General features: G+C 43.7%; 1 protein-coding gene across 3 annotated transcripts in view; it reads right to left on the bottom strand.

Annotated features, from left to right (window-relative positions):
• MAGI2 (membrane associated guanylate kinase, WW and PDZ domain containing 2) overlaps positions 1-26,674 on the bottom strand; it is a gene marked incomplete at both ends in the record, with an annotated part of 1,325,315 nt that overhangs the window by 24,121 nt on the left and 1,274,520 nt on the right. The window contains one exon of one of the 3 annotated variants that reach the window (XM_079710840.1): positions 18,972-19,060. The exons of the other annotated variants lie outside the window; for them this stretch is intronic. Within the exon in view, the coding sequence (XP_079566966.1) occupies positions 18,972-19,060 (89 nt within the window). The remainder of the gene's footprint in view (positions 1-18,971; positions 19,061-26,674) is intronic. 3 annotated transcript variants of the gene reach the window in all.

Here is a 26,674-nt window from a genome sequence, read left to right as displayed (position 1 = left end):
TGAGCCACAACTACTGAGCCCAAGGGCCACAACTACTGAAGCCCGCGCACCTAGAGCCCGCACCTAGAGCCCGTGCTCCGCAACAAGAGAAGACACCGCAATGAGAAGCCCACGCACGGCAACAAAGAGTAACCCCTGCTCGCCGCAACTAGAGAAAGCCCCCGCACAGCAACGAAGACCCAACGCAGCCAAAAATAAATATAAATTAAATAAATTTTAAAAAAAGGATGGTATTCTTTATAATGACTTGGAGTCTAGTTGAATTTCACGAGTCTCTGGAGGGTTATAGCTGATGAAGAAGGCATGAACTCCACGGGGCTGTTGTAATGCAGGTTTTAGAAGTCTGGGCTGCAGAGTCAAATTGCTCCGGATCCAGTCTCTGGTCCTCCTCCCTGATCAAGGCTAACCAGCACTCTCTAGCCTTGTCTTTCTTACTAGTAAAATGAGAGAAGCTTGGTACCTAACCCCAGAGCTGTTATGAAGTCTGAGTGAGCTCAACCATGGCACCTGCTAGAATGCCAGACACATAGTCGATATGAAGTAAATGCAAAGTGAATTAAATGCTGTTGTTATTATTGGTTGACCACAAAGACCCTGTCCCTTGGAGACTCTCTGAAGGCCCGACTGGACTGAATCTCCTGGAGTTACTCTGAATGAGTCAGCTTTATCCATATCCAGAGTATTATAGCTGGTGATCCCTGGAGCTGCAAAATGCAGCTGACTAATAACTGCCAGACCCTCAAGACCCAGGACTCCATCAATACATCAGTGCAGACAATATGCAGGAATATACCAGCATCCCCTTAAAAAAGCTGAGTAAAGCCTTTGAATCAGGCCAGGAGGGCACACACAACTCAGTGAAAAGAACACTATGCTTTGAAGTCAGAAGATGGGTTCAAGTACATTGTCCATTGCTGACTAGCTGTATGACCTTCGGCAAACCTCTCTGGGCCTCAATTTTCATAACTATTAAATGTTAAGTGCTTTCCTTCTTAAAGTTCTTAAACTTCTTCTTAAAGTTGCCTTGTATGAAATAAAGACACTATATAGAGTGGGATATATTATTTTTCTTACCTGTATTACATGACAAGAACTTATTAAAACATTAAAATTTTTTGGCTACATTTTAGTCACTGAAATTGCTATAAAAGGCTTTGGATATCCCTAGGTGAGGTGGATGGACCCTATTGTTTCTGTGTGTGGCAGGTGCAGTCTGAGATGGGACACATCTGTGTGGAGAGTTTGTGCTCTGGAGCTTCGTATCAGCCTTCTCTTAAAGAGAAAGTTGCACGGGGAGCTTAAGTTTTAGAATAATTTTTTTAGAAGTACAGATGCTCTCTTGACCTCTGGGGGTGGAAAGGATTGGTCCAAATCTCCATTTATATCCACTTGAAATAACCAGCAACCTGGATTAGGGTTGTGGATTCAGAGAGCCCTAGAGGATGGACTGTTAGCCCTTTCTGCTTTTTTAGCACCTAAGCTTGAATGAAGCAAGGGAGTCAAAGACGTTTTAACTGATGTGTGGCCACTGTCTTCACAGTCAACTTGTCACACTGCTGTTTTAGGAAAGCGTAAGGGCTAATCAGTCGTGCACTTTACTTTTGGCAATGCCCCTCCCTGGGACACAGGCATCCTCATTTTACTGAGAGGAAATAATTATAAACCGTAAGAGGTGTAAGTTTCAGTCTCAAAAGCTTACGAACTGACAAGGGATGCACTTTTGGTATAACTCTTACTTTTACTAAGTTTGATTTTTGCCAAACTCTAACCTAAAGCAAACGCAAAAAGAAAAAGAACAATGAATGGATCAAGCCAATGACTCAGGTATAAATCTTCTCTCTTTCAAGTTCATTCTCTTTACTTTTTCATCTTCCAGGGGCAGCTTAATTAAAGGTACATGGGGGGAAAAAAAGGGTAATTTGTGTCATAACCTGTACTTCTATTATGAGGAGGTCATCTTTGTTCCATTATTTTATGAGAAACATTCATTAAGATAATATTTCTCCTCCTGAAATGTACAGCACTATTAATGTTCCCTTTGCAGGATCCAGAGTTCTCAGGGCATTCTTTCTCTTAGTAACTAAGACTGAGAACAACTATTTCTAAGTGGAAAAATGGCTGCTTTAAGTAAGAGGAGTATGCGTGTCTATGTGCGTGTCTCTGTGCATAGAGTGTCTGTGTTTTGTGTGTGTGTGTGTGTGTGTGTGGATAGGGTGTGTGTGTATGTGTGTAGCGTGAGAGTAGAGACTTTTTCTTCCTCTCGAAATGTAGCCATGAGAAAGACAGACTGGCTGCTGTCACTGCCTTTCCAGGGACACAATGACACAGTGAAAGAATTGCCCACAGTGGCATTAGCATCTCCTCAGACTCCAGCTCCATCTTTTGCTGAAAAGTAGAAAACCACTCAATCTTAATGCAGAGCTCTAGTATACCTTTTTATTCCCTTCTTTTTTTTTTTTTTTTCACAGCAGTATAGAGGACTGGTTGGACGCCAATAGACTGAGAAATCTTTAATTAATTTCTCATTTGACAAATGTCTTTGGAGTGACTAATAGATGGTAGCCCTCAGAACACACTGGTCAACAAGACAACATCAGGGCCCTTGTGGAGCTTGCATACCATTTGGGGGGTAGTATTTGGCAAATAGAGGTTCCCTCCGAGAGATGGAGTCCGAGAATCAATGGCAAAGTCAACTTGACATTCAAAAGACCTCAGTGTCATCGTTTGCTACAAGTGGGAATAAAGGTCAAATGTGGATGGAAACTTAAGACTCAAGAGGTTTCATTTGGGAAGTCTCCCTCACAAGCTTGAGGATGTATCTAAGTGGTGGAGACCTAGGTATGTGGGACAGCAACAGCCAGGTAAGGATCTTTGGTTGGGGGTCTGATATCCTTTAATTTCTTGATTCATTCATCCATTCATTCTCCTACACAGAGTGGCCTATTCATATCCCTAAGTCAGAGCAATGTGCTCACCACTGGGAATATGAAAATGAATTTAAGACATGTTCTGTCTGACCCTGTGGAGCTCACATTCTAATGAAGGGAGAAGGACCCCTAAAGAAAGAAGTATGCTACAATTTGTTAAGCACGTTAATAGAGTTATATACTGACTGATATGAAGACATGGAAAAATTCCTTAGAAATTTATTTTTGACGGAAAGTACCTGAATAATGATGACATTTTCATGAGCCTTTTCAGTTCCAGTCAACAATTTTATGGTTATGTATATACATGGGTTAAGCCCGCTTTGCCTTCATCTGAGAATGAAGAGTCATTTAATCAGAGCCCACTTCATTTACAACTATGTTCAAGTCTCTTAGTAAAGAGCATGGATGGAGTGAAAGTGCTTTAATTTTAAAATTGATAAGCCTAGATGAATGAGAAATGATTTTACTTTTCAAGATAACTTGACCTTCCTGCTTTACCATTTCATTGACCAACTTCCCTTAAGACAGACTGACTTGAGGTTTCTTCTTTCAAAGAAAAAAGCTGTAGTAGCATCATGTGCTTATTTCTCAACCATGTTATGCTAACTTTAATATATGAAACAGTATGAGGGAAAAACTGAGTTGCTTTCTTGGCAGCTACGTAGCTAGTTCACCCTTGTCTACTGCACTTTTTTCTTTCTTTCTTTTTTTTTTTTCTTTTGGTTTAAAAATTTTCCTAGTTGGAACCAGGGCTAGATCAATATAGTTTTTCTGTAATCGATGCATTCTTGCTTAACTCTGAAACAAGCTGGCTTTTCCTGTAATTGAAAACGTTTGGTGACTATGGCAACTCCCTTATTAGTCCCCAAGGTCTGGGAGTGCTCGGTTGTTGGTGAACAGATAGGCATCCTGTCTTCCCCTTGGTGGTTTGCTTTCAGGCAAGGAGCAAACCTCTATAGGGATATTCAGGGTGCTTGCAGCCTTATCCCATGGAACTGAGCATCTAGATGGAAGATGTGACCTCTCTTCTCCATTCCCTATTCCTTAGGTCTTCCCTGCCAGCAGCCCTCCCATACCAAGTTCTAATATAGGTCTTATGATACTGGCTCTACTGAACACTCAGCAGCTTTGCATCTTTCCCATGAACATCAAGGTCAAAAACCAGATGGTCCCTGGTGTCCTGGACCTGGCAGCCTTGTATCTACAGAGCCCAATGATGAGTCCACAGTTGAGAAATTGAGGAGCTAGGAACTTAACACCACATTCCCTGGGGCCAAAAAGGGCCAGAAGTAGGAATGTCTTCAGTATCAGGCCCAGTGAAGATGCTGATGAGATGACCTGGGTCATCCACAGGTGAGGCTGTTAACCACTCAGTTTGAATTGCCTTCAACATGGCTTCTGTGGGCTAAAGATCATGACCGTGGAAGAGAATAAGCTGAAACCTTAAAGATCATGACCGTGGAAGAGAATAAGCTAAAATCTAAAAGATCATGACCACGGAAGAGAATAAGCTAAAACCTAAATATCGGCCCAGAGCTCTGACAAGCTGAGCTACAGTCAAGTCATGGGGCCACATAGGGAGCTGTTGCTTTTAATCAACTTCCTTTACCAAATAACTTATGATAGATCTAAAAAGAACAAAGCTAGTTAGGGGCCACCTGCATGCCAGCTGCAGCAACCCTCATCTGCCGAGCAGGAAAGAACTAAATCAAAAACTATACTTAAAAAAGACAAAGATTTTTAAATTAATTGTTATTAATAGAATTAAGCCATATTAAGTCTTGAGATGGTATCATAAATATGCTAATAAAATGTTCTTCCCAGATGAAAATGTATATGGACTGAAAGATTTAAAAGTCACTTATTGCATGTTGGTTTATAACATTAAATATTAAATATATTAACTGTTAATGTAAAGTAGTTTAAGCACATTTTGCATCACTCGCTAAACAGCTAGGTAACTGCTTATCCCTCTTTATATAATATATAGACCAAACCCCCATTGACAGGATGTAAAATTACAATACTGACTAGTCAGAGACTGGGCACTTTTTACAAAGAACCAAGGAATGAGGGCGGGTGTTATGTGCTCTGTGTGTATCGTCTTAACAGGAAAGGGAAAGAGATTGAGGCAGGATGATTTAGATTATCCATAAATACATCCTCCAGTGAAAACTATTAACATGGGGTTGGAGGGAGAAGAATCTTCTTTCCTAGATATCTGTCTAGCTCAGCTGTCCAGGTGGGCTCTGGCATGGAACTGCCTGAGGAGGAGAAAATGAACGGGATTATCTCCTGGTGAGCCTGTAACTGTGCCAGCCTAGACCCTCCACGGCAGCATGTTGCCTTTCAGGAGGCCGCTGAGCCTTCCTGGGTTCTCTCACGACGAGCTGCCGCCATCTTGACTCCCCCACTTCTCTCCTCTGCCCGTCAGCCAGGGCTGTCCTTCCCTCGCCTTCCCTTAACAAGGTAGCCAGCAGCTCCCTGTGTCTCTGCCTGCCTTGCCACTCCCGCCCTAGTTGAGGCCTTTGTTTCTGCACATCTACAACGCTGCCATTGCTGCCTTCACCTCCAGCCTCTTTTTTGCTATCCCACGGCTCTGATCGTCTCCATTTCCTGGCCTCCGCGGCATGGCCTGAGCCTAAAGGGTAGGCCTTCCCTCCCTCCCCCTGTGTCTCTGACATGCACCTTACGCTCCAGTCAAATGGCTCTACCTGCCTTAACTCTCAAGTCCTCACTGCAATGGATTTTGCTTATGACTGGGTTCCCCCACTCCCTCTCGGCCTCCTGAAAGTCAGCCTATGGCTCAAGGCTCAGCTCAAAGGCCACCACATTCTTGAAGTCTTCTTTGATAACCTCACGGAGAAAGATGCACCTTGCTCATCTCTTCTGAGCATCTGTTGACTGATATTTACTTATTGATAGACTTGCTTGGGTCATGCCTACTAGGTAACACGTGTGGTTCATTCATCTTTCTGTTCCCCTCAGTGCTAAGGTAAGTGCCTTGCACCAAAAACTTTGACTTGAGGAATGAATCAATTCAAGAGAAAGCCTTGCCCATGTGCTATTTTGGAATGAAGCCTCTGAAATTAAATGGGTAACCATGTGAATATTATTGTGTCCTCACTGGCACGTCTCCTATACGCAGAATCTATTAAATTAGGGTACTGCTTTGCTTTTTATAGGGACAGTATTTCAGGAAGAAAGTCTGGGTGGAGAACACAGTGACGCCCCCAGGAGATGCCTAAAAGTCCTTGTGCATATAGTTCCTGTTCTCACCCATGCATACATCTACCTATGATTACTAAGAGGAAATGAATCAGTGACCCCCTGAAGCAGTCACTGTCTCTGCTTCCTCTTTGTTCTCTGATTACTAAAATATATTAGAGACACTTTGGATAACATATAAAAGTGTATGACCTGAGCACGATTTCTTACTACTCAGAAAAAAATACTGTTAAAAATTTGAAGTTCTCTCCAGTTTTTTACTTCCTATGATACTTCTCTCTACCCTCCTGTTTATGTAAACTGGATTTTCATTTCACGCTGATTTTGGGTCAGGGGAGTGGTTTGTCGTGCATTCTCCATTCACCCAAGAATGGGTTGCAAACATAAATAGTTTCATTGATTTCTATTCTTAGCTAAAAGGCATTCTGAGGAATTTCCAGTGAACATAAAAAAAGGTGGGAAAATTTTTTAAATGGTTTCAAAATTAATTTTTAATTTATTCTGTCTTCTCCCCCTCAAACTTATGATGTGCTGCCTTTATTTAAAGGACAAGACATGATGAGAAAGAGACACTGTGGAATAAAAGACGCAACAGAATCTCATAATCACATCAATCTCATGATCACTCCCAACATCACCCGTCTGATCAGTAAAGTGCTTCTCCCTGGAATGGTCAGTGCAAACTGCAAACAGTGCGAAGATGAGTTAGGAGAGGAGCTTGTATTTATCTTTGGCTCAGGACATGTAGGGCTAAGGCCCATGGCTGAAGTTTTCTCCTTCTAGAAATTTCACTTAGTGCTCCCACCTTGGCGGACACCCATTATGCTGCTCAGCCATTCCTGCTTGACCGAATTCCTCTCTGAGCTGTTCTTCCACCGTAAATCATGGCGGGGGCTCTGTGCCTACTTCTGTAATCGCCTCTAGCCCGTAACAAATGGTTGCAGAAAGAATTGCAACTCCATGATGTTTTCGTGGCTGGCAGTCAAGCCAACAGCCTTTAACGCCTCCTCTCCACTCCGATCGTGGAGGTAGGTGGGCTGCGGATCTATCTGAACCTGATAAACAAAACCCATTAATTCCAAGGACGCTGCTTGCCAGACTGTGCCCAATGACATCCTCTATCAATATACCTGGCAGAGCAAAACTATCAATGTAATTCTTCTTTTAAAACATGGCAAGGGGCTTCCCTGGTGGCGCAGTGGTTGAGAGTCCACCTGCCGATGCAGGGGACACAGGTTCGTGCCCCGGTCCAGGAAGATCCCACATGCCGTGGAGCGGCTGGGCCCGTGGGCCATGGCCACTGGGCCTGTGCGTCCGGAGCCTGTGCTCCGCAACGGGAGAGGCCACAACAGTGAGAGGCCTGCGTACCGCAAAAAACAAACAAACAAACAAAACCATGGCAGGGATGGCTCAATGTTTTCTTCTTCAGTTCAGAGGGGAAAATGAGAACTCCAAGTATTCAGGGTCTCACTGACCATGGATGTACTTCAGAATTTGTATCTGTAATTTTCCACACACTTGTGCTCTTGGCAATGAGATACTAGCTCTCAGATCTTATGGTCTTTCCATCTCTGAAATATGCCAGTATTTCTCTCTTTAAATACCATTTTACAAATTGGGACTGATAATGAAGGCTGTCTGATACCTATGTAAAAGGCCAATAAATCTTTTACAATAGAGAAATTTCTTAAATCACCAGGTAGAAGTTGTTCAAATTTTATGTTTCTCATCTTAAGTTGCCTTAACTCTCTTTGCTAGCTATTTCATATTTATTAAGTGCTACAGCTGTGTTTGTATAATACATTTTCATACTCAATTTTGTCCTTGAATAGTTTTTACCCTTAGCTATAAACCTATCGGGACCTTAGGGACCTTGTATTTAAATTGCCTGATGGTTTTAGACCAATGTTATTGACCAGTATTCTGATTCATTTAGTCTCTTTTTTCCACACCACAGGCTCTTCAAATTAAGCCAGTCTTGCTAAAAACAAGAGGGTGGTTATTTAAAGTGAAGACTGAATATGAATGAATATTCTCAGCTCAGTCTAGGTGCTCGCACAAAGACAAGACAGCACTTCCTGGATGTGCCAGGGATGTCTGCTTCGGATGGCACCTCAGTGACACAGGAGGGTTTTCCATCAGCTGCTGCTGTTCAGCTGGGAATATTACTGAATGAGTGAGGAGAAGGCAAGGAAGTGGAAATGTCTGTTTCTACATTAGCTTTGTAGGTGAGTGTGGTCAGAATTCCTCTTGTGTCTCAGATTTCTGAGCTACAAAGTGGAGATGATTCTCCCGGAGGTCTGATCTGTCTTCATCTGATTTAAGGGATTCTTAGAGGCCTGCCTATTTGAAAACATCATCTCATAAAAACTTTCTTAATGAAACAGCACATATTTAGAGGCGAAGGCACAGTTACCAGGAAGAGTGATAACTAGTTGCCCTGGGCTCCACTGGTTCCCTCAAATATCACCAACTCAGCTGGTTCTCCAAATGGAAGCATTTCCACACTCAAGTCAACAGGAATGGGCCTCAAAATACTGCTTTGCCGGGTGATAGATACCTCTGAGGTCAGAAACAACAGCATCTTTGGTGACGGCCAATCCCTACCTGGGACATCAGCCTGCTCTGGTGACAGACGTCACTGTCCAGTGTGCTATAGGTCCAGTGCTATAGGTCAGGTCTGCCATTGGCAAATGAATCCCGCCCAACACTCATTCTGCAAGTGCCTGAAAAGCTCTTATCGCCCAGAACACTTTGGAAAAAAGCCATAGGAATGTCAGTGGTGTCCTGGGCTTGGGCCTCCCCTTGACTAATTGCTCTTCCCCAAAGAAATACAATACACAGACACGGGCAACTTCTGAGCTGTCCAAGAAGACCTACAGTTTTTTAAACTGTCGAGGAAGCGTGTTAGGAGGTGGCATACAGCCCTCCGCTTCTCTGAGAAGTATTGTCAGTGCTGCTTAAAAACAAACAAAACAGAAGGGACAATAATAGTAAATCAAACTGTAGGTACACATAATTACTATGCAATTGTATCCAATTTTGAATGGAATCCTCTTGTGCTCCAGCCGGAGGGATGGTCAGAGAACCTGTAGTTCAGCCATGTCACCATCTTAGCAACGAGGTGTGGGAGCCCCAGAGAGCCAGGCCAGGGCCTGAGGGGTTTTGCGGGGTGTGTGGGGCAGCCCGGCCTTCCTACCCAGCACTGACTCTCAGCTCCAGGCACTTTTTATTCCATCACACGGCTTCTGCCAGAGCTCATAAATGCTTGGCTATTGGAAAAGATACTTTAATATAAAGTTTGCTCCATCAGCCAGGAGTAGCTCCCAAAACTGGGTCCAAATGATTCCCCGACTTCATCTATGCTCCCGTGAGAATGCAGATACTCTGACCCAATGGTTTTGCTTTTCAGAGTTATCCTGAGGAAATAATCAAAGATATATGGGAAGATAAAGCTACAAAGATATTTTTTTCGGTATTTTTCACAATAGTGGAAAAACTAGAAAAACAAGAGCAGTCCAAACAGGAGATTGGTTGAATGATAAACCTATACAACAAAGTGCTAAGCAGCTGTGAAAAATGATGTGTAGAAGGATATTTACTATTGTGGACAGGTGAACAGATTGGCAAATGAATCAAGCAGGTTTCAAATCAAAATGGTTACATTTTCAAAAGAGGAAGAAGTTTTTCCTTCTTTCGATTGTTTCTGCTTTTGAGATAGTCTATAGCTAATATGTATTATTGAGCTAAAATCAGTGAAAGTTATGTTAGAAAATGATGCCCTTTGGGGCATCACTGGAGCACGAATGCAGCCACAGAATGACAGGAGGAACATTTTCACAATTGAGATTTGATACATCCTTTAATTTCTGTCTTAAGAGTTCATTTCAGAACATCAGCCTTCCACGTAGGTCCCCCGGAGCACTTGGTGAACAGACCTGATAGAGAGGGAGTCCCAGGGGTGTGGCACCTCTGACCCAGTAGGTTAGCAGGTGAGGGTCCTGTCTCGGTCCCTCCTCTCCCTTTCCTGGTCAGATTGGCCCCGAAGGGGCCAATATGTTCTAATATGTTCTAATTGGAATATGTTCTAATTGCAGATGGAAAAGTGAGGCTAAGGCCTCTAAATGCTTTCTCTCAGGAGGAAACTATTAACCAGGAATTTGGAAAAATATAATTGACACTTCCCTGTATTTTTTCCTCTCGGGTGTCTGGCCTGAGCAGAAGTGGCTCTCTTCCCGCACACCCTGTCCTTTCCCTGCTTCAAAGTGGAAGCATCCATTTCCTGGGGTGGGTGTATTGAGGAAAGATCCGATAGAGGAGAAGGGTGATGAGAAGTGAGACAGTGAGAAAAACATTTCCGCTGAAAACTGTTTACTCTTTGCTAGGAAACAGAGGTGACTGGATTTTGCTGCATTCTGTTCAGCGGTCCCAACTGAACTTCCAGCTGCTGTGAGGTATTAAAGGCTTAGTTCTAGCTTTTTGAGTTCTCAAGCACGTTTGTCCTCCTGAGGGATCTGCCTCAGAATCAGCTGGTTCCAATACTATCTTTTATGAATTGAGTTTATTTTGCACCTCCTCTTAAATATATATATATATATATATTTATTTAACATGATATATATATATTTAAATGGAGCCGTTTACTATAAACATAGGCAAAAAATGCTGCAGTTAGTGAAAATAATTTAATTTCCATAGTGCAATGCTGGACTGGAAGGGTAGGAATTCTTTCTTAAAAAAGTCTCCCACCCGCTCAAATTACTCCGACAGGCATCCTCCTCATCTCAGTGTGTGTATGTACTAGGTCCTTATTATTTTTAAGTTCCTTCAGTCCTAGGAGTGCTTGTTTTGCATTTTTTCCTAGTAGACCATAACCTCCTGGAGGGCAGGGCCTGACGGCTACATGTCCTTTCTAGTCACTCATTCATTCATTCATTCAAACAGTGCTGCACAAGGCACCACTGGGTGTGAAGTGTGGCCTCGCTGAGCTAGTAGTTGTGGCTCTTGTCCTCAGGAGGTGAACAGTTCTCTCAGGGGCCAGCATGGGGCTCCGGGCTTGCTAACTGATGAAACAGATCATAACCTCACAAACTCTTTCATAAACAAGGTCAAAGAAAGGCAAAAAGGGATGCCGTGCTCCTCTGGCCTGCGGTGCAATAACTAAGTAACCTGGCAACACATCTCTACTTATATCACCTGCCAACGTGGTGAGGCTGCTGCCACCACCTGAGGCTCCTGACACCTGAGGCTCCTGATGGATGGGACGCTTTCCCCTTGTCAGTGAGCTTATCGGTGGGGAATGAGGATTGTGTTCTATTAAGATTCGTCTGTTTCCTTAGTGTGGCTGGCAGGACAATTGATATTCCCCATCACCACTGAACCTGAGCTACTGCCTCAAAGATGCCTTCGTGAAAAGAGGTGGGATACAAAGGAATGGAAATATTTAAACAATCACTAAAACATCACCAGACTCTGGAATTTCCTTTTCTACACTTGCAGTCTTACTTCCTTAGTGCCCCAGTGGAACTCCAAAGCCACCCGGTTCCAAAATCAACCAAAGGCAAGAACCTTAACAGCAGCAACAAGAGAAGCAAAACAGAAAACTCTGTAGAGGGAGAACTGATAACTAACACCAATCTTACTATAACGAGCACCTCCCTCCAACTGATGGCTCCTTAAGAAACTCGGGGTTTCTCATCTAATTTCCCTGAGGGATGCACACTTCAGCGCAATTTACAAAATAAAGCTCTGAAGAGGGTAAGTCCTCTGTGTTTTGAACTACTAAGCCTTAGAGATGCTGGTTCCCATAAGAGCCCAGTGTGGCATTGTCTTTTTTTTTTAACACATAAAATTGACCCTCTTATTCATTTTAAGTGTACCCCACAGTAGTGTTACGTACACAGAACAGTCCTCTAGAACATTTTTCATCTTGCAAAACTGAAACCCTGTGCCTGTTGAACAACGCCCCCTTACTCCCAAGCCCTGGCAACCACCATTCTACAATCTAAGACTTGACTAATTTAGTACCTCATATAAATGAAATCATGCAGTAGTTGTGTTTATGTGATTGGCTGATTTCACATTTTGAATTTTTGGAGGAATCTCCATATAATTTTCCATAGTGGCTGCACCACTTTACATTCCCACCATCAGTGCACAATTGTTCTAATTTCTCTGCATCCCTGTCAACAATTATTATTTTCTGTTTTTTTTTTAAATAGTGGCCATCAAACAGGTGTGAGATGATATTTCATTATGGTTTTGATTTGCATTTTCCTGATCATTAGTGCTGTTGAGCAGCTCATCATATGCTTGTTGGCCATTTGTATATCTTTGTGGTCCAATCAGCATAACCAGGGGTTTCTAGATAGAGCTTCTATGTGCCCCAGGGCTTTGAGTATCCAAAGACTGGGATTTGGTTTCACCATATTTGACATCTGAAAGGCAATCAACATTTCACTTCCATCCAGAGTAAGCAGTGAGGTTTTTGGTGGGTTTTTTTTGTTTTTTTTTCATGGCCATTGCCTGATATTTCACTTTGAAAGCGAGCTAAAGATATTGATTGCTGTATGCCCAGAGGTAATAAGCTATTGATAGAAATAATGGGAAAAGGCCAACTGAACAGATGTATTTCACTTGGAAAAGATAACTTTTCTCCCTCTTGGCATTCTATATGAAAAAAAGAGAGACATCTTGAATATAAAAAGAGCTATTAAGAATTCCTGCTACTTATTTTCTGTAAGTGAATTTTCATAATGAATTACAAGATGACCCAATTCATTTTTTGAAGGCACTATGTTGATAAGAGACAATCTTTCTCTAGGAAAACCCAGTATGTGACAGCAACTCCAAGTAGTCATATGAAAAATGACTGTGCCCATAAAGTGGGCATGAGGGACAGCAGCCACTGTGTCACTGCTCACCTGTCACAGGGTAAGCAGGGAAGTGACACAGAGCCTGGAGCAGGCAACAAGGCAAATTCTATATTTTCACTCTGCTTTCCTGACCTTTCCTTCACCCCCAATTTTCTGTGCTCTTCCCTGGAGACCCCGTCTGCTGAAGATGCACGGCTCTGATGCAGTTGTTTGTTGTGAATCACTATTTAAATGTCCACACACATCTGAAAATTCCACATGGATTTTTATCCCAGATTAGTTCACTCACATTACTTTCAATGCTAGTACTTGAAAGGAACTGAGCCACCATATAACCAAACCCTATCATTTGTACAAATGAGAAAACCGAGGCCCTGAGAAGTTAAGAAATTCTTGAAAGGTCACCCGGCTTGTCCACAGCATCATTTCTGAATTTTCCCATTTCTTTTTCCTGACAATGGCTGTGCCATCTTCCCAAATACTTGGGGTCTTACCTGGGGATAAGTTTTGAGTTCTCCCTAATTCTTATTCCCTTTACATCATCAGTCACCAAGCCTTGATGATTCTTCTTTCAAGACTCTTGCTATTGTCACTTCTCCTGTATTTCACTTCTGCTGTTTTCAGCACCTCATTGCCCCATCCGTAAATTTCCTAAGTTAATGTAATAGCCTCCCTGTATGATTTCCCTCCTTATCTGAGCGACTGGTGATTCTCAACTCAGGCTGCTCAGTACCCTCACCTGTGGCACTTTTTTTTTAAAAAAAAAGCAGCATACCTCCCATCACTCCTGGAGCCATTCTGGTTTAATTGGTTTGGGGAGGAGCCTCTACGGGTATTTTTTAAATGCAACTTCCCCAGGTGATTCTAATGAGTAGCTAGATTGACCTAGGTCACGGCTACCTATTTGAGAGAAAACACCTTACAGAAACAATAAAACTTAGATTAACCAGAAATAATTACCTGGAACACTGGACTAGCCAGTTTTCCTCCATTCAACTCTTAACAGAAAGCAATACAAGAAAATAAGCAAATAGGCAGGAATTTATTAAAATACAAACAAACATCGACTTCTGATTTAGGTTGAGGTGGTCAGTGGAAATTTGGGCCGTCCTCCTACGCCTTTTATCTCAACAAAAGCCTCTGTAGAAATTTGCTCACCTCTCACGAGCACACCAAAACAACAACTAACTGCTGAACCACCATCCCTAAAACAGACTGGAATCTACCAAAAAAGATATTCTACATCCAAAGACACAAAGAAGAAACCCAGTGAGAGACAGCAGGCGGTGCGCACTCCCGATATAATCAAATCCCATACCCCCCAGGTGGGCGACCCACAAACTGAAGAACAATTATATCGCAGAAGTTCTCCCACAGGAGAGCTCTGAGCCCCATGCCAGGCTCCCCGGCCTGGGGGTCTGGCCTCGGGAGGAGGAGCCCCCAGAGCATTTGGCTTTGAAGGCCAGCGGGGCTTGAGTGCAGGAGCCCCACAGCCCTGGGGGAAGCAGAGACTCCACTCTTGGAGTGCGCACACAAGGTCTCGTGTACACCAGAGCCTGGGCCAAACCTACCTGCTGGTCTTGGAGGGTCTCCGGGGTAGACGGGGGTGTGGCTGTGGCTCTCTCTGGGCTCATAAAAGCTGGTGGCGGAAATATCAGGGAGCATTCCTCTTCTTGGACTCTTTGGAGGCAGACATCCAGCTTGGGTAATTAGCACCGAGACCTGGCTCCACCGAACAGCCTATAGGCTCCAGCGCTGGCACGCCTCAGGCCAGACAGCCAGCAGGGTAGGAACACAGCCTCACCCATCAGCAGACAGGCTGCTTAAAGACTTCCCGGCCCACAGCCAAGCCTGTGCCTAGACACGCCCCTTGATAAGGCCCTGCCCACCAGAGGGCAGGCACTGGCCCCTCCCACCAGGAAGCCTTCACAAGCCTCTAGACCAGCTTCTCCCACCAGGGGGCAGATAGCAGAAGCCAGAAAACAGTGATCTGGCAGCCTGTGGAATTTGAGTCCGCAAACACAGGGACCAACGGGTCCCTGACCCTTGAGTGACAAGAAGGGACTGAACTGCTGGGACACACAGGACACCCCCTAGAGAGAGCCACTTCTCCAGAAACATAAGTAACCTTCCACATACATAAAAACACAAATAGAAATTTAGACAGAAAATGAGATGACAGTGGAAGATAAAGCCCCAGAACAGCTAAGGGACGTAGAGATAGGCAATCTATCCGAAATTTGCTATCAGAATGATGACCTAATGATACTGCAAGACTTTTATTCATTCATGCATTTACTTGTTCACTCTCTCTGCAAAGCACTGTTTTAAGAAACCAGGGTAATAACCAGCACCTGAACTCCATAAAGGGGAAAGACTACGTGGGTATTGATAACCAGGTTGCAAAACAGAGTGAGGGGAAAAGGGAGACGTGTGAGGGGCTGTGGGACTTCAAAGGACTGAGAGATTACTTCTGATGGTGGATTTGGGGAAGGATTCATGGAGAAGGCAGCCTTCAACCTGGTTTTTGAAGGAGGACATGATTTGGGGAAAGGGTTTTCCAAGCCAAGGGACCAGCACGAGCCCAATCATGAAGGTGGAAATACAGTCACTGGATTTTGTTACTATGGTGAGACTGGTGATTGCTGAGGGGACACTTTTCACTACAGTCTTGATGATGGAATCCAGATTTCAAAGGGCAAATGTGTCAGGGGAAAAGGGAAATTAAATAGAGCATGCCCATTTTCAGGATACTTTGTACCTCAATCCAGGAATGTAACACACAGCATATTTGAGAATGGTTTCAACAAGAGTGTGATTAAAGACTATTTTTTTTAATAGGTTTTTTTTTTTTTTGGCCGCACTGCACGGCTTGAGGGATTTTACTTCCCCAACCAGGGATCGAACCTGTGCCCACTGCAGTGGGACTGCGGAATCTTAAAACACTGGACGGCCAGGGAAGTCCCTAAAGAGTATTTTTTGTAAACAATGCGCACCCTGTTTTCCTTAAACATTCCCTACATACAGAGTTCCTTTAGGGTAGAAATGATGTCTTATTCACCTTTAGACCCTACCTACCCCTGCCCTCTGAAAAACCAAACCAGAAAAGCCAGGCCTTAACCCCAGGACTGGATCTAAGCAGGAGCTCTAATTACCTGTGGTCTCATTGGGTGGGTTCCCAGTGTGGCCCAGAACGTGGAGCAGCCAGTGGGGAAGGCCTATGGTGAGGCCCCTGCAGCGGAGCAGCTGAAGGCCATTTCCCACCCACCGGTAATCCTCACAGGATCACGGTAATTGAGTGCTATGCACCTGCTCCGTGTTAAACCCGGCAGGCAGGAGTGCTTCTAGGCCCTGCCCCTACCCCTTTCCTAAAAGCCTTCCCAGCCCATTTCAGGGCAGAGGCCTTTCTCCCTGTAGTTTCCCTGGACGTTCACCCTGGCCTCCCTCACTCTTCTCTTTGGGAAGAGATCCCTGCCCCTTGGACGGCCCTCTCCTGATCTCCTTCACCGCCTTCTCTTACTTGTCACTCAGATGTGACCGTGTCCCGTGGATTCTCCTCTCTATATGTAGCGGGGTCTCTTGGGGAGAGCTCATCCCACTGCAGGACTCCAAGACTTCCAAACTGCTCCGGCCCTGGAGCATCTGATCCAAGTTCCCTGTTCGTGGGCTGCTTCCCGTGAGTGTCCTCCGGGCATCAGAAACTCCACGAGTCGGAAGCCCACCTCAATATCTTCACTCCTAAACGTGCTCCTTCACCCACGTGATGTCGTCTGCCACCCAACTCTGGCCACATCCTGTTCCCTGACCCTTTCTCTTATATTCGTGATTCACCAAGTGAGGTTATTTCCATCAATGAAATGTCTGAAATATCTCTACAGTCCAGTCCCAATTTGCAATTTCCACCACCACTTCCCTGATTCTGGTCCTCACCTCATTTGCTTCAGCTTTTACAATTACATTTTAACTGCCCCCCAGTTTCCTAGAAGAGCCATTTTAAATGCTATGGAGGCATAATGCCAAATACAGATATTTTCACCCTTCCACTTAATTTTTTGGTGACATCTGATTATATAAAATTCGAATTCCCTTGCTTGGCATAGCAGGTCCTTTTTGTGGAGCCCCACTTTAATGCTCTTTCATCCCGTCCCTCCCCTTTTCCTACTGAGTCTGTGTGGTAGCTGCCTTACCTCTTGTCCACATGGGTGAAATCACACTTGTCACTCAAGGCCCAGATAAAAGGTCACCTTAGGTAGAGTAGAATCTTCTACAACCCTGCTCAGCAGATTTAGGGTGCTGTGTCCCTTGGGCTCTTATCACTCCTTTGCCAATACTGAGACCACAGAGTCCTCCAGTTTGGGGTTTTTTTTTTTTGGTTTTTAAGCTTTTTAGCTAATGACTCTAGTGAATTGATTCAGGTCCCCTCACCTCTGTGGAATGCAGACTAAATTATGTGACAAGCAAATACCTTTCTTTTGTCAGAAACAGAAATCTATACCTCTTTAAACCATGGTCACTGGACTAGATTTCCCCAAGAACTATTCCCTGGCTTCTTACCTTTTCCAGTACATTGCAACTGTCTTCTTTATGCCCTAATTTAGGTTTCCCCTGATCAATAACTTATCCTTGAGAGACAGACACTTCAGAGAAATGATTCATTTAAAACTTCTGTTTTTGTAGACGTCTTTAGGGAATGATTGTGATGGGGTGTGTGTGTGTGTGTGTGTGTGTGTATAGACACATCCGCATAAACGTACTTGATAAGGAAATGCTCAGCAGCAGGCCAATTCAATAATTCATTTAGTGAATGTTGCCTTTCATTCTTAATTTAAACCAGTCCTGGATGGCAACTAGCAGGGTTATTAACAATTGAAAAACATATTTCAGAAAACATTCGAAAGGCCAGCTTAAAAGACTTTGGTGGAGAAATGCTTAGCCGTGGCTGTGACAGTATAAACGGAGTAGAATCAAATCAGAATTGAGAAGTGTGTCGTCTGATTCCTGCTTCCACGGCTAACCGTGGGGACTGAGCGTGCGTATCAATTACTGCTGAAAAGTTAAACTGACATTTTAAAATCCCAGTTTTTAAAAATTGTGGCAGTACTCACTGCAGGATCTGACAGTGGACACGTGGGCTGCTCTAGGGATGTAGTTGAGGGGTAAAAAGTTGCATGAACAATATTTGCAAGGCTGTCATCTATGTTCTGCTTTATTTGTGTGTGTATGTGTATATATATACACACACATGTAGAGGACACTTAGTTTCCTTAAGAATTTTTACTGAATGTTTGGCTAAAATACAGCCAACACTTAAGGATGTTCATTTTGAAATAGTGAATACTGTTTAGATACAAACTTATGACTACCCTCAAAAAAAGCTTTGTGTTTTTCCCCTTAAACTTGGTGCATCACTGAGTACGGAGGAAGGTGAGTTGGGAGATCCAGTCCTGACTGAATAACTGGCACAAAGCAGGCTGGGGAAACAGCACGATGCCAGGTGGAGCTCCGGGTTCCTAGGGCTAAAATGTGTGATGACTGTGGCTCTGTCTGTCTGGTGTAGAAAGGGTGGCCTGGGTTGGAGCTGGCCAAATGTGGGCTGAGAGGAAATATACTTTGATTTTCTGCACTGAAGCCCAGGGAGGACTTTCTGAAGTGTGTGGGGCAGCACTCACCCAATGCTGCCTCTGCTATACGTACCCTCCCGGCTCTTCCTTCCTGCTGGGGCCACTCTAGGCTGGACCCCTGGAATGGGTGCACCTCTTATTTTCCTGAACCCGCAAATCCTATCCTTACCACTTATAAGGTCTCAACTATATTTTCCAGAGCTCTAGCAATCATTAGACAAGCTACTACGAAAGAGAGAGCATTATACATCAGTTAAAAACATATGCAAAACCAAAGCTCATTAGAGAAAGATAATATTCATGCAGATTTTACAAACCGTGTCTTTAGGGTGGCCCAATAAGTAGAAATATGGGGACCCATGCTTGTCACTTTTCATGCACATGGAGAGACTGGAAGGTACCATTCCTAAAGGAAGGGGAGGAACAGCCTAGGACCAATCATTAGAATTAACAGAACCAGTGACAAAGATATAGTATTACTGTTAGAATCAAGATTGCTTAGTACGTTTAGAGCAGCTGAATAAAAATTATCTAGGCAGTAAGAATAAAGACTTTAAGTAAAGCTGACCCTATCAAGCATGCAGCCAGTGAAATTAGTGAAAGACTGAGCTACGTTCATATTCCAAAAGTAGATTCTTTTTTTCTCAAAATATTGAAGGCATCCTGAGGTGCATTTAAGGAGGCACAAATGTTTAAAAAATTTTGAAATTGTAACATCAGAATTTTTACAGAATTTTCTCGTAACGATAGGGTGTTTTAGTGAGACCAGCTGTCATTTGAGAAGTCACAGTAATCATTTCTAAATTTTGAAAAATCCTCAAATTAAAGACATGGTGTGCCCATGTTTATGTTTTCTCTAATAATCTCATAAATTCTTACAGCTCTTTTCACCTGTGACAATTTGCTTATTTATATTCAAAGTTCACAGTTGACTTGCTGGCTGTAATTATTTCCTGGAAAAAAATAAGGCTGAAAAAAATGCAGCCAGGTTTTTCCTGTTCTACGTGGCTGTACTCCTGTCTGAGGGCTGTGCTCTGAAACCAGCCTCTTAGCGGCTGTCTTGGTGTGTGTCTGTCTCAGCGCCTGGGCTACAGTTCTTTACCTACATGAAGATGGGCACTAGAAATTCTGGACTATCTGTCAGTGATCTCCGCGAGACAGGCCCCTGGGAGATGTAATAACTGCTCCCTGCAACGCCTGACACTATGTTCTCTCAGCTCCACACGGTGTGAGGTAGAGGGGGATGTGAAGTTACTGTGATCAAAAGCACATAACCCACGCAGCTCAGACTGTGGGGGCCTGATCCCCCCTTTGCGAGTATGTACTGATGATATTCCCTGTCTGAATGCCTAACTTGCCCCACACGTGCTGCTGTGTATCCACGGCTTCAACACGCAGAATGGAACAGCGCTCCGCGTGGAGGTCCCGTTATGCCCCCTGGGATGTTTTTCATTGCACAGACTGTGTCTGAGGCGGGGAGTCTCAAGGGTGGGAATGAACAATTTGAGGTTAAAGGGAAAGTAGAGCCTCTCTGTGGTGAGGGAACTAACGCTTACCAATGAATGTGAGGCGGGGGGGAATTAAATTTCAGAATTTATTGAGTTTACCATGTAGCTCTGCTAAGATGCAAGTAATTTTGTACAAAAACCATCAGGTGGTTTTAGTGTCACACAGAGAAGACTCTCATTTGGTTCTAAATGTGGGCTTTACTGGGCTTGAAAGATACATGTGCTAGGAAACCTTGGACCAGAAGGTCAAATCAAAGAGCCCAGAATATGGTGGAAAAAATTGCTATGAAGGCTGTAGCAGAAAGAAAGTATTGTGAAATGTGAAAAACAGAGTTGTATCCTGTGCTAGGCATATCTGATGCATATGTTATGAGTGTACATGCTCAGTCCTAAAATTCAGGGCCCTGATGAGGCCAGGGTCACTATTTGTTGGAGAGTGTGTGCAAAAAAAAAACCAGAGACCTTTTGACAGAAGTGTAAACACAGATTCTTCCATAAGCAAACGTCTGAGCTAACTTAGAGTTAACAGCTGTTTAGTCCAGGCTAAGTGTGTGTTTGTTGTTCTGTTAAAAATTTTTTTGAACCCAAACAGCACATTGAAGAATGTGTGATTCTCAGTGTTTAGAGATTTTGCTACAATTAGAGCATGTAATTCAAGCCTGGAGCAAGGCATTATATAATCGCATTTTTGGTCCTGACTGAGGGAGTTCAGTTAAAAAGAAATGTTGGGATGTCTTTGTCAGAACAGGACATCAGGGTAACCCCATCTTTGAGCAAGGCTGTAGGCAGAATTCGCAAATAACAAAAATCTGGCCTTATGGATTCACTAATTCTTCCACTAGAAATGAGGGGTTTTGAGTACTTTAAAATGAACGCTGGTGAGTTATCTGATTAGGGAACACCAGGATAGGGCAATAGGCCCAGGCCTCTCTGAAGGGATGCTTTAGAGACTTGACATTTGCTGGTTATGGCAGTTGGCTGGACCTACCCAGGAATTTGTCTTATGGTATTAAACTCCACTTTTAGTACCTGGAAAGCGGGGTTTTGTCGGCAAGCTCCTTCATAGGGGTCAAGATCTTTTCTGTATCATATCTATCCTGAGACAGGAGAAAATCAAACAGTGGGGAAAACAGCTTTGGCATTTAGCACCGGCTTCATAATGGGTGTAGTTGAGGGGTCAGAAGCTTATCTTGAATCAACACTGTCATGCTCTGAACACGGGGTCAGGCTGTCCTCAATGAGGAGGGTGGGAGCTGAGCTCAGACTGTCAAAAAAGCCTGAGATGGAAATGGGAGGAAAATCTAGTCTCCTTTCTTTAATTTTAACAGGTGCAAGTCTGAATGGAGAGCGATTCCGATTTGATGGGCAAAAGAGGAGCCGGATGGAGGGGCTGAGGCTCATAGAGTGAGAGGTCGACAAGACATAAAGAGGACAACAAAAAGCAGAAACCCCTGCAGCTGGCCTTTACAGGACAGCTAAAGGAGACAAATCTCCGGGGCATGGGATTCTCTGGGATGGCGCTTTAAAAATACAGAGTCCTGAGCCAAATCAACCCAGTCCTGTGTGTGTAGGTGTGTGTGTGTGTGTGTGTGTAGGTGTGTGTGTGTGTGTGCAGCTTTAAAGCCATGATGCAAGCTTTCTTTTAACCTTGATCGCCACTCCTCCCTGCCCGCCATATAAAAACTCCTCTCTGGAATTTGTGACTTCTTTGAGGTCTGTTCCAATGCTCTTACAGTGCTCAGCAGCGTTTCCTCTGAGAAGGCTGCCTTCTCCCTGGACTGTTGTGGAAGCAGCCCTCTCTTGGGAGAGCTCAGCTTCATGTTAGGGAAAGCAAGAGGAAGTTCTTACCAGCACCTAAATACAACTATCCAGCGTGAGGGGTTGGAATGTTTAGGTTTTCCAGGATGCATGTGGAGCCCTTCTCAGTGGGGACTGGGAAAGGTATCTGTTCATTCACTCATTTCCTCCAACAATCTAAGTGTTAGGGAACTGAAGGAAGTCAGACCTCAAGAGCTAAACTGGTTCTTCTTGGTTGATTTCTTGGTTACTTCGTGGTCTAATATATTTTATCAGAGTCTTAAATACATAACAAGTGAGGACTGGGGGAAATGAGTCACTTAATATATCCAGAAAGAGAATAATGTATGGTGGGAGAATATGCAAAAAAGAAGGAATTTCATCAGAGTCCACGGTTTCCAATAAAATGATGTGAAGAAATGGAATTTCACCCCCATCCTTAAAGCACTTTAATAAATGAGGTTTTGGCTGAGCAGTGGGGAAAACAATTTCAGACTTGTGTACCCTTCAAGGAAGCCCCCTGCATCTGACTCCATGAAACAGAAACTTATTGTAAGTTTCATGATTAGTGAATTTCCTGGGGTTCCCTAAATGCTGCAGAGGACAGTCTGGAGCCTTGCAGCCAAGGAAGAACCCTGTTCTCTGTATGATACAGCCACAGTTCTGCGTGACAGCCTGTCCTCTTCCCTGATCTGGCTCAGTGGAGGTGAACTGGAGTGATTTGTGGAGCCACTCATGAAAAAGGAAGATACACTCAACCATGAATGTCAGAAGCTGAAATTAAATTTCAGAATTTATTATTGAAGCAAGCCACCTTTTGCCCTATTAAAAATGCAGGTGAAATAGTGCAAAGGCTATGGAACCATTTAAAGGTCCAATAAACGTGGTCTCTGAGGCAAAGGCAACAGAGACTCTCCCCATGTCTGGGGGGCACAGAGTCGTGCACCACGGACACCTCAGGCTGTGAGGTTATAGAGCTCCAGGTGGAGATCCACAGGAGGGAAAGAGCAATGATTAGCAAATTTGCTCAACAGAGTTTTCTCTCACTAACTTGGAATTGAGAATAATTCAGACTAGGTCTAAGCAGAAATTTACCCATACTCAGCAAGTCCTTTTCTTCAGAAAAAGTACAAATTATTAGCATAAGTATTACAAAGGAAATGCTTAACAGATTAAAGAAGCCAAGTGCTTTTCAAGGATCCTTAACACTCTAGAAGGACTTATTAAATTCCACGAATAACTAATAAAACCCATTAAAAATTTTTCATTAGAGCAGATCCTTTGAGACCTTTTAATCAGTTACCACAGTATTAGAATCAATTGTTATACGTATCCTCATTCTTAGACTTTCAGCTCACTGAGGGCCAGGACTGCGTCTTACCTTCAGTGCCTGCAAAGTGCCTTGCACATAGTAGGTGCTCAGAAAAATCCTGCTTTCGTTGAGGAAATAGTAATGATATTAATTAATGATATTAATTACAGGATCTGCCTTACATGGAATATGTGGTAGGAGTATAATGTCTAGGGTTGACCTTTGTATGATCAGAGGGAAGAAAGGATTTGAACAAGTAATTGTTAACAAGATTATAGGGGTAGGTTTATAACATTCACATGCTAATGCATATTATTAAAGAAGAATAAACAAACACTGCTTATTGCCATATAAGTAGAGACTGGTACTGCTTAATCTGGTGCTCTAATATTATTGTAAATCATTTTTATTTACTGATTAAAGGAAGACTTTTAACTATTTAGCCCATTCATTTCTTCAGCTATAGTCTGAATATATATAGTATGGCTCAAATAGATCTTTTCTTACTTAATGTAGTTATATTACACTTATAAAACGTAAACAATTTCATTCACCAAAGGCCTGTAATACTCAACACCTATCAAAGATACAATTAACTTTGAAAATGGAAGTGCAAGCAGAGGTCTAACTCATGGATCGACTATTTATTTCCCCAAAGGGAGATGTGGCCATTTGGTGTTAGTTGTCCCTGGGCCACTGGTATTCTGAGAATTTTGCTTCCTCCTGGGAACCCTGCCTGGCCTCTTAAAACCACTGAGATCATTTACAATCAAACTCACTTCAGCATTCTTGTCATAAAGACCTGTATTGTTGCTTAAGAGAATCAACAGGCCAGATCACCAACCAAGACTGGAAAACATAATTCTGTTTTGTTTTGATGAGACTTAAACAGCAACTATGACCAGGGCAAGGCTCTGCGCTGGTCTGAACTGCTTGTGGAGGACCTTTTCTCATCCCGTGGCATCTCTATCTACCCTGGCCCTAGCTCTGTGGCTTCGTGTGTACATCAAGCAAATGTTCCGTGTAGTCCCTGAATGCTAATGAAGGACACCTGTATGTCAAGACAGGGAGCTAATCTGCATAATATACTCCTATGCAGCTTTAGAACCAGGATGCATGCTTTCTTTTCTCTTAACCTTTTTAGATTTAATTGTGACAGCAAGAACCAGTATTCAGGAGCCCGCTGCTTCTGCTGTATCATCTTTTGATCCTTTCCTCAGTATAATGGAGTCAAGTTTCCTTCTTCCTGCTGGTTGTTGAGATGTAGGTGTCAGGGGAGGGGGAACCCAAGCTCTCATTGAGTTTATAATCAACAAATTCTTATCCTGAGGACTAGAGTGGAGTTGAAGTGTCTGTCTCCTGAGCTGCTCTTTCAAGGACTTAACTATGAAAGCAGCTTCTCCGCCGAAGCCCTTATCATTTCCCCACCCTCCCCACAGCTGCTCAGCCACCCCTGGGAGCAGCCACTACGCTCGCTCCTGGCTGCATTTGCTGATTTTCGCCTCTGAATTGGCTGAGGTGTCTCTGCCAATGAGTCTCATGGTAATTATGGATGGCAAATTTGCAGCATATTTATTCCCTTCCTTAGCTCACTTGGCTTCACACCGTCGATTGTGTATTCGACAATCTGACAGATTACCTGGGGTGTGTTTTTCTTTGCATTGCACCTGCGCTTATCTATCTCTCTGTCACCTTAATGACTCTCAGCAAGAGAGTTTCGTATTTCTCTTGACTGAGATCAGCTTTTCCCTGACATGTCCAAAAGTCCAGATAAGGGTCTTGCTTCAAAGCTGCTCTGAATTCTGAAGGTCTCAGAGGGAGGGCTGAGGGTTGTCCCCTAAACCCCTCCAGAGACTGCTGTTTGCCAGTCTCTTCACCTTCAGAGTTCACGCTTGCCCAGGCTGGGTTAAGCCTCCACACTTCCCTAACAGGTAACATCTCCTATGGATTCTGATAACTCCCTTTAACAAGCTTTTAAGGCTAGATTTTATGCCAAGATTGGGATCTTAAAGGGCAAACAAAGGAAACAAACACAAGATTATACTCATAGTTGACAGAAAAATCAGGTCTCCCGTCACTAGGGTGCGTGTGGACACAGCGGATCATGTCCTTGGCTCCGTCCACTAGTAAAGCTCAAAGATTCTCGTTCACTGTTCTTGCTGCTGTTGTTTTGTTACCTGCACCCCTTGCCAATTTTACTAAAATACACTCTAGCCTATCTTGGACAACAACAAAAATAACCAAACTGTGTTTCACGAGAGAGTCTATTTAACTGATGCTGGAGGAACTGCGATGTTCCTTAGCTTTGGGCACTCCTCACACACTGGGGGCATCTGCATAGTCTGTGAATGTGTGGCCACTTCGTGGCTTGTTCCTGGTGCCGGACACGTTCCTAGAGCAGCCTTGGGACCGCTATCCTTAGAAAGGCCTTCTTGCAAGGCTGGCCTTTGGCTGGCATCTGGGAACGTGACTGGTGATTCGTTCCCTACACTAATATATAGCTTTCCTAAGCGATCAGGGTGTCTCACTGTACCTCAACTGTTTGTACAAACAATGCGGTTTACGCTCAACACCTGCTTTCCTTCTTGGGAGTCTGGAACTTTGGTACGTGCCAGGCAGAGGATGCCTGCGTGCCCAGCCCCGAGGAGAAACCCTGGGTGCCCAATCTCCCATGGATCTTGCAGGGCAGCTACGTCATCGTGCATATGCTGCTTCATTCTTGTTGCTTCAGGAAGAATGCTCGCTGGGTGACCTCTCATGGGAGACAGAGAAAGCATAAGGAAGCCTGCACGTGGATTCCTCCAATTCCACCTTATTATTATTATATTTTTTGCGGTAAGCGGGCCTCTCACTGTTGTGGCCTCTCCCATTGTGGAGCACAGGCTCCGGATGCGCAGGCTCAGCGGCCATGGCTCACGGGCCCAACCGCTCTGCAGCATGTGGGATCCTCCCAGATAGGGGCATGAACCCGTGTCCCCTGCATCCGCAGGCAGACTCTCAACCACTGCGCCACCAGGGGAGCCCCAATTCCACCTTATGATCCCACGGGGTGTCCTTACTACATCACTGTCCTAAAGCTGAGCTGTGAGCACAACTACATTCTGGACCCCAGTAGTCTCATAAGCAAATCTCTGAATGTGAGGTGGTTTTGGGGACCCTGAAACAGCCTCCTCATTCGTCGTCGTGAGGTTCCAGAAATGTCATTTGAGGCATTATCCTCAAAAATGCTGATGTGATCCCTAACCTTCTTGGTTTCTTATGCATAATTTTGACTTAGATTTTCCTGAAGAACTAATGTTTTCTTAGTTTATGACTATTCTTTTACTTCCCTAAAAGAGATTGCTTTACTCTTTTAAATTTGTTCTTTTGTGACATAACCTCTAAAATTATTTTACAATCAAAA

This window comes from Hyperoodon ampullatus (assembly GCF_949752795.1).
Source record: "Hyperoodon ampullatus genome assembly, chromosome: 9".
Classification (NCBI taxonomy): Eukaryota; Metazoa; Chordata; class Mammalia; order Artiodactyla; family Ziphiidae; genus Hyperoodon; species Hyperoodon ampullatus.
Note: the sequence above shows the minus strand (reverse complement) of the source record. Positions and strands in the feature narration are given on the sequence as shown.